At 37.9% G+C, this 8,215-nt stretch overlaps 1 protein-coding gene across 7 annotated transcripts in view; it reads right to left on the bottom strand.

The window, feature by feature from the left end:
- Positions 1 to 263: 263 nt before the first annotated feature.
- CDC27 (cell division cycle 27) overlaps positions 264 to 8,215 on the bottom strand; it is a 68,327-nt gene continuing 60,375 nt past the window's right edge. For 3 of the 7 annotated variants that reach the window (XM_047757270.1, XM_047757268.1, XM_047757269.1), the window contains 3 exons: positions 5,927 to 6,001; positions 4,409 to 4,501; positions 264 to 3,008 (listed from right to left, as the gene is read on the bottom strand). In XM_047757270.1, the coding sequence (XP_047613226.1) occupies positions 4,427 to 4,501; positions 5,927 to 6,001 (150 nt within the window). In that variant the 3' untranslated portion in view covers positions 264 to 3,008; positions 4,409 to 4,426. Of the gene's footprint in view, positions 3,009 to 4,408; positions 4,585 to 5,926; positions 6,002 to 8,215 lie in introns of all 7 variants that reach the window. The other 4 variants (XM_047757267.1, XM_047757265.1, XM_047757266.1 and 1 more) reach the window with 2 other exon arrangements.

Here is an 8,215-nt window from a genome sequence, read left to right as displayed (position 1 = left end):
AAGTAATTTATTTGGACTTTTCATATCCTTTAATGAATTGCAAATATATTAACAGAAAAGACTTTCCCCCCCCAAGACTGTACAATTTCTGAAATAAGTCAGGAAAAGCAAAAAGAAGACACAAAATTACATTGTTTCAATGCAAATAGAACACACACAGCACACCCACACTTAGATTTTCTGAGGTTTTCACAAAGAAAACGGGTCACCATATTTCTTGTGAAGACCCAAGCTATACTCTGGCTAAACAGAGACTTGCAAACTTTTTTCTTCAAAAAGAGCATTTTTAATATACTAAATACTGTTATCACTGAGTTTTGATTAAGTACAACAGCAGCATGGTTCAAATGTTACTTGCAGTTCTTGGAAAAATTAAAAAATTTAAAGTAATGAAATACAGAAAAAGTAGGACCACCTTTCATTATTTTGAGTACCATTGTTCTCTTGAAAAAATATTTCCAACCTTCTAAAATCCCAGAGTTAAGAATCATTTCCAAGAGGGAAAAATGATTCCCAGTCCAATGCCACAACACAACTTCTGAACAAGAGTGTGTGTGTGTGTGTGTGTGTGTGTGTGTATACATGTGTGAAAAGCTTAAAGAGAAAAAAGGATGTCAAAGTACTTAGTATTTCTGATTTCTTCAAAATAACTGAAATTTGAAGCAAACATTGCTTGATCAAAATGCTTGTCTTCTTCTGGTTGTTTGATCCCCATTCCAGGCAAAAAAAAAAAAAAAAAAAAAAAAGAGAGAGAGAGAGAAAAGCCAGAAACAGTAACTAGGTGGGAAATAAGCCTTCAAATACCTAAATGCCTTTGAAAGTAGGTGTGAGGAAAATTGCAGTTAGGTCAAGCTTAGGCTGAGTATCCCTCAGCCAACCACTGCCATGCTGTGCCTTCCACAACTATCCTTTTATCCTTGGTCTCAAAATTAGTACCAGAAAGACCACCTCTGGCACAGGACATACATTCCTACTATAAAAAGATAACTAATTATACATCAGCAAATTGTTTTCTGAGCGTAACTTTCTCCAGGCTTTGTAACAAAGAGCTCAGGTCAAAGCTTTCTATGAAATTCTATATTTGATACTGTTACACAGCTGGCTTATGATTTGCGAATTAAAAAAATATATATAAAATTAAATATTACAGAACAAATGGATAATAAAATGGAATATTTGTTAGAATCCAAGTGCTAGCCTCTGGGAATTTTTAATGATATTTACTTCCAACCTTTCCTTTTTCTTATAATTTTTTTTTTTTTTTTTTTAGGCAGCACATATTTAGAATTAGGTAGGAAATTCTGTTAAATACCTCTCTGGCATCCAATACCTAATCTAAGACTCTGACTTGAATTAGTTTATAATGGTATCTAATCCATATTCAAATGAGCAGATTAACAGTAAATGATAGAAAATTACTGATTCTAAAATTTTAACATCTTCTGTAATCCACCTTATTATCACAGCTTGACTAACAAATACAGGTAAGCGGGAAATAAGTTTGTCCTTCATCAAATAATCCAAAACAATAAACTGTAGGCCTGTCGTAAGAACTTATAATTTGTTATATTTTGACATTGGCACTTAATAAAATGTTAACAACTAAAGTTTCTCTAAAAATTTCAATACAATAAAGGAGATACACAATTTAAGACTTTAAATCTATTACTGTGAAATTCCAATAATTCCCATTTTATTATGCATAATTATCTCTTTAAAATTGTGGTCATTCCCCCAGACATCAACCTATATTATGACAAACTCAAGAGAGAACTCATCTCCTTCATAAGAGTGGGTTTTTTTGTTTTTTAAAGCTAAAAATTTCTACTATTCTAAATCCAATCACTCTCAATAAACATTTTCTTGACTCATAGTAATGAAAATAATCTGAAGCAGAGAGCTGAAAAAAATGGAAATGACCTCAACCAAAGGTAACCACACATTTTTGCACCCTGCTCGAACACTTAGAAAAGTCAAAGGGATACTGTCTGGAACAAATATAGATTCAAGGTTATGGTATGATTCTGATTGCATTAAGGCTTTCACTATCATGATCTCTCAAAGTCTCTCCACTTAGTGTTCTCATTTTGATTCTTAATGGTTATTAAGAGCCTTGTTTTGGCTTTTCAGTGGCAACCCCTCTATCATCTCTGAATGTTAAAGGTGATCCCACAGAGCTCAAAAAGAAGAGGCAATATAGTAAGGACCAATTTTAAAGTTTGTAATACCAAGACAATGATCAATACCTTGAACCAAGATGATTAAATTAAAATTCTTGGTTAGACATTAAAGCATTCTTGCCAAGAATGAGTGTACACTGTATGGAGGGATATTGATTCCTACACTGAGTCCCAATATGCCCATTACATTTGTTTATGGGAGACACTGCAAGTTTAAGGTAATTTACATTCCTTGGCAATCAAGTTACTCTGTTATAGGCAATGTCTTTTATTGTTCCATCTGGCACTTGCTAACACCATTTTTGAAGAACCTAGAAATGAAGGTCAGTCACTCTGTTTATCAGGAACAGAACCAAGCGAAAACAAATTTTTGGAAAAATGACCAAGAACTTCTGGTTCATCACTATTTTCTGTATCTAATGGCTCCTTCAAGATAAAACATAACTCTTCCTTCCATGATAGCTTTCCGACAGAGGGAGATTAAAGAAAAAAAAAAAAAGGAAGTTCCCCACCCTACCCCCCTAAATTGTCATTCATACTGGTGAAAGAGCCAGTCTTGTTAGCAGCTAAATATTGCACTGCCTTTCATTCTGTGTAGTCAGGGTCCAATTAAAGTGGCACACTCATGGTACAAGTGATGGATGATGACACTGCTGGCTCAAGAGTGAAGACTCAGTATATGGAAGGGTAAGAAACATGTCAGCACTAGTCACACATCCAGTTGTAAAAGTCTCATTTCCAGAAGTTAAAATTCATCACTTTCAGCTGCATGAAGTTGTGTGTCATCTGCATCTGTCATGCTGCTCTCCTGGGATTCATCTGTTCCCACTTTAAAAATAAAACAAAAACCTACAGTAAGATATCTGACAAATATTTTGTATAGTTCATGAAAACAAGTAAAAGCCCATAAAAATCCTGATAACCTTCAAGAAAATGCAACTCAAGTTCCTTACTTAAAAGCATGTCTAAAATTAGTTTATTGCATTTAACCTTTAAGAGTTTTAATGACTAAAACTGCCTCTCCTTAATTCTTATAGAATTAGACCTAGTTCTCTGAGACATTAAAAAAGCAACAACTGACATTCCATTCAATTGTTGACCCCATTTTGGGGATAGTCCCTCCTAATTCACAAAAATACAGAATAGAAATATATTTCTGGAACAAAGTTATTTTAGTTCATCTCATCAGCGGTCTCTTAATTCTTTTATTAAAAAATATTAATACACCAAGTCTTCCTTCTCACTAGTTATTTTAAGATATATATTTAATTAAGGGATAGAATATATCTATTTTTGCTTAATTAATTGAAGTATAGATGATTTACAATATTCTAATAGTTTCAGGTGTACAATATAGAGGTTCAATATAGGGACAGAGCATATACTCCCTTAAACTGTAATTTTGTTACCTTCTCTTTTCTTGACCCCTCCACTTAAAAATATTAGCCAAATATTTAGTTTTTAGATTTGTGACAGCTACACAGAATTTGAATACCCACTACTACACATCTATCAATACTTTGTTTTTTGGTTTGGTTGGTTTTTTAGGGCCGCACCCATGGCATATGGAACTTCCCAGGCTAGGGGTTGAATTGGAGCTACAGCCACTGGCACAGCCACAGCAATGCCATTTTTGACCTACACCACAGCTCACTGAGCAAAGCCAGGGATCAAACCTGCATCCTCATGGATACTAGTCGGATTTGTTTCCGCTGAGCCACAACAGGAACTTCCTGTCAATACTTTAAAATGTGAGCAAATTTATTATTCATTCACTTAGCATTTACAATGTTTTCATCATAGTCACACCTATCACTTTTTCTCCTCCTACCATGTTCTCCCCCTACCTGCACATAAAGCAGGCATTAGATATATATTCAAACACAGATTGAAGCCCAGGTAAAAATCAGCAATGAATTTGTCACCATCACACAGCAAACTAGATCTACAACTGAAACTGGTTACCTGGCTCATATACACATTGTTATATCACACTGCTCAATTTTTCTAAAATTTCATTTGGTATAAAGAATACCATGGTTAGAAACAAAAGCAGCCCTCAAATTCTATGCACAAGGTAGCTTTCTGAATACTCAAAAAATTTTCCATGTTTCTTCTGTGCCATGAAGAAATATCTGTTCCATCTTACCTAACTCTCATATGGTACATCTCTAGTTCTCTGGTTTGAACAGCCACACACAAACCTAATTCATATAGATGATACTCACTGATCTGTTCTTCTTGCGTTATTGGCTCCTCATCATCTGGGAGGTAGCGCTTATCAATTGCCTCTTTAATCTGGTTATTGGCTCCTTTAGGATCTAAATCCATAGCCCAAGAGAAATTCATCAGGGCGAGGTGCGTTTGACCTAACTTCTTGTAAACCTAAAAATAAACAGCAGCACTACATTTTTCATTAAGTTGTGAGCTTCAACTATAAAATCCTAAACATTTTAAATTTAAATTAGGGTCTTGATTTATGTGCTACAAATTCATTCTGATGAGTAGGACATTTTCATCCTACAGAAGAACTCATTCTAACTTCTGAATTCTTTTTATTTTTATTTTTTTAATGGTCACATCTGTGGCATATGGATGTTCCTGGGCCAGAGATTGAATCTGAGTTGCTGCTTAGACCTATGCTGCAGCTGCAGCAATGCTTGATCCTTTAGCCCACGGCGCTGGGCTGGGGATTGAACCTGTGCTTCCACAGTGACCCAAGTCACTGCAGTGGGATTCTTAAGCCACTGCATCACAGCAGGAACTCTTAGAGTTCTCGTTTTAATATGTTAAGACATTATTTTCAGAATTCCTTGCCTCTATCTCTCAGGTAGTGAGTTTCCAATAAATCTCACTCTGACTCGATAATAACAGTGGAAAGAAATGGGGATATCTGAGTATTTTATATATAACTGAAAGCTAAAGGATTTCCCTGAAGTAGCCTCTGTTATGAACTCATTACTGGCCACTGCCTACAAATATTAATATACTTCTAAAATCACAGAATTAGGGTTATAAGGTGTACGTGTGTTCTTGCAACCTCATTAGGATATCATCTTCTTCTATTTTTTTCTTTTTATGGCCTGATCTGCAGCATATGGAAATTCCTGGGCTAGGGGTTAAATTGGAGCCGCAGCTGCTGGCCTACACCACAGCCACAGCAATGCCAGATCCGAGAAACATCTCTGACCTATACTGAAGCTCACGGCAATGAGATTCTTAACCCACCAAGCAAGGCCAGGGATCAAACCTGCATCCTCATGGATACCAGCTGGGTTCTTAACCCAGCTGAATCACAATGGGAATGCCTCATCTTCTTAATTTTATTTATTTTTATTTTTTTGTCTTTTTTTTTAGGGCAGCACCCAAGGAACATGGAGGTTCCCAGGCTAGGGGTCTCATTGGAGCTGTTGCTGCCAGCCTATGCCAGAGCCACAGCAACACCAGATCCGAGCTGTGTCTGTGACCTATACCACAGCTCACGGCAATGCCAGATCCTTAATCTGCTGAGCTAGGGCAGGGACTGAACCACAACCTCATGGTTCCTAGTCAGAGTCATTTCTGCTGCACCATGACAGGAACTCCATCTTCTTAATTTTAAAACTAAATTCGTTCTTTATTCCCAAAGCATTTAGTTCAAAGCTCTAGCTAAATTTACACAACAGATATTGCATAATAAAATATATTTATTCTTCCAAAGTTATTATCTATTATGGAAGTCACAGTTCCAGGGCCCCAATCTTTACCTTTCCTATTAAGAAGTAAACGAGGGATTCTTTGGGAACAATTTGTTTCAATTCTTCAAGTTCTTGTAAAGCAGACTGAAAAAAAAAAAAAAGAAAAACAGGTAGCAAAATTTTATGAAGTTTTGATTAAGCCAAGTGTTTTTTTGTTTTTTGGTTTTTTTTTTTGCTTTTTAGGTTTGCACCTGCAGCATAAAGAAGTTCCCAGGCTAGGGGTCAAATTGGAGCTACAGCTGCTGTCCACAGCCACAGCCATGCCAGATCTGAGCTGAATCTGTGACCTACGCTGCACCTTGTGGCAACACTAGATCCTTTTTTTAGGGCCATACCCGAGGCATATGGAGGTTCCCAGGCTAGGGGTCTAATCAGAGCTATAGCTGCTGGCCTATGCCACAGCTCACGGCAACGCCAGATCCTTAACCCACTGAGCGAGGCCAGGGATTGAACCTGAAACCTCAGGGTTCCTAGTTGGATTCATTTCCACTGCACCATGACGGGAACTCCAAGATATTGTCACTTTTTTTTTGGCCACACCAGCAGCATGAGGAAATTCTGGAGCCAGTTCTGGACCACAGCAGAGACATGAGCCACAGCAGTGATAATGCCAGATCCTTAACCTACTGAGCCACCTGGGAATGCTAAGACATTGTCAATTTTTCACTTAGCAAATGGACACAAATAAAAGTAGTTTGATGTTACACAAAGTTATCATCAGTGAGGGAAATCAGGCATTCTCATCACTGAGGGCAGAAGTGTAAACTGATGCAACCTTTTCGTGAGGACAACTTAGCATTATTCATTAAGTTAGAAACTGCACTGACACAACACTGTAAATCAACATACTCTAATTAAAAAAAAAAAAAAAGTTGCAGGGAGTTTCCATTGTGGCTCAGCAGGTTAAGAATCCAACTACTATCCAAGAGGATGTGGGTTTGATCCCTAGCCTCGCTCAGTGGGTTAAGGACCTGGAACTGCCCCAAGCTGCAGTGCAGATGGTAGATGCAGCCTGGATCTGGTGTTGCTGTGGTATAGGCTGGCAGCTGTAGCTTCAATTCAACCCTTAACCTGGGAACATCTATATGCCTCAAGTGTAGCAGCAAAAAGGGGGAAAACTGTGTGTAAACATTGATTCCGCCATCCCCATGTTAGGAATTTGGCTTAGTTAAATAAATTATGGTTCATTTTCTATGAAACAGGAGCTGTCAATTGTATATTAAAAAAAAAAAGCAAAATAAGATGCAAGATGTACAGCACTATTTCTTTTTTAACAAAATAAACATACCGGAATGTACAAATACAGAAATGTGGGTAGTCACATAAATATTTTATAAATACATTTATATGGACATACACATATTTTTTTCTGGCAGAGATCAATACATGTATGTTCCTAAACAAGTTAAGAATGGGAAGGGATACCTTTGGGGAAGGGATAATTGAAGTGATTAAGGGGGTACTTATGTTTTTTTACCTGGTAGCTTCCTCTCCTTTCTGAATTTTCTAACATTATATATATTATACCTTATTTCTCTTTTTGTCTTTTTAGGGTTGCACCTGTGGCATATGGAGGTTCCCAGGCTAGGGGTCGAATCAGAACTACAGCTACTGGCCTACACCACAGCCCCAGCAACACAGGATCTGAGCTGTCTCTTTGACCTACACCACAGCTCACAGCAATGCCAGATCCTTAACTCATTGAGCAAGGATAGGGGTCAAACCTACATCCTCATGGATACTAGTCAGGTTTGTTACTGCTGAGTCACAAGGGGAACTCCTCCTTTCTTCTTCTTTTTTTTTTGCTTTTTAGGGCATATGGAGATTCCCAGGCTAGAGGTTGAATCAGAGCTATAGCTGCTGGCCAACACCACAGCCACAGCAACGCAGGATCAAAGCTGTGTCTTTGACCTACAGTACAGCTCACGGCAGCGCCAGATCCTTAACCAACTGAGCGAGGCCAGGGATCGAACCTGAATCCTCATGGATGCTAGTCAGATTCGTTAACTGCTGAGCCACGATGGGAACTCCTTTTTTTCCCCTTCATTTTCAAAAGGAGCAAAAGTGGGCTGAAAAATACTAGTTCTGACCATAGCTAGGAAAGATACTACACTTTTAAGAATCTGTGGGATTACAGTGAACCCAGCTGAATAATCCAGGATATTCTCCCTCCACTCAAGGCTCGTATCCCCCTTTTTTTTTTGTCTTTTTGCTATTTCCTGGGCCGCTCCCTCGGCATACGGAGGTTCCCAGGCTAGGGGCCGAATTGGAGCTGTAGCCACTGGCCTATGCCAGAGC

The sequence above is a fragment of the Phacochoerus africanus genome, chromosome 14 (genome assembly GCF_016906955.1).
Source record: "Phacochoerus africanus isolate WHEZ1 chromosome 14, ROS_Pafr_v1, whole genome shotgun sequence".
NCBI lineage: Eukaryota > Metazoa > Chordata > Mammalia > Artiodactyla > Suidae > Phacochoerus > Phacochoerus africanus.
Note: the sequence above shows the minus strand (reverse complement) of the source record. Positions and strands in the feature narration are given on the sequence as shown.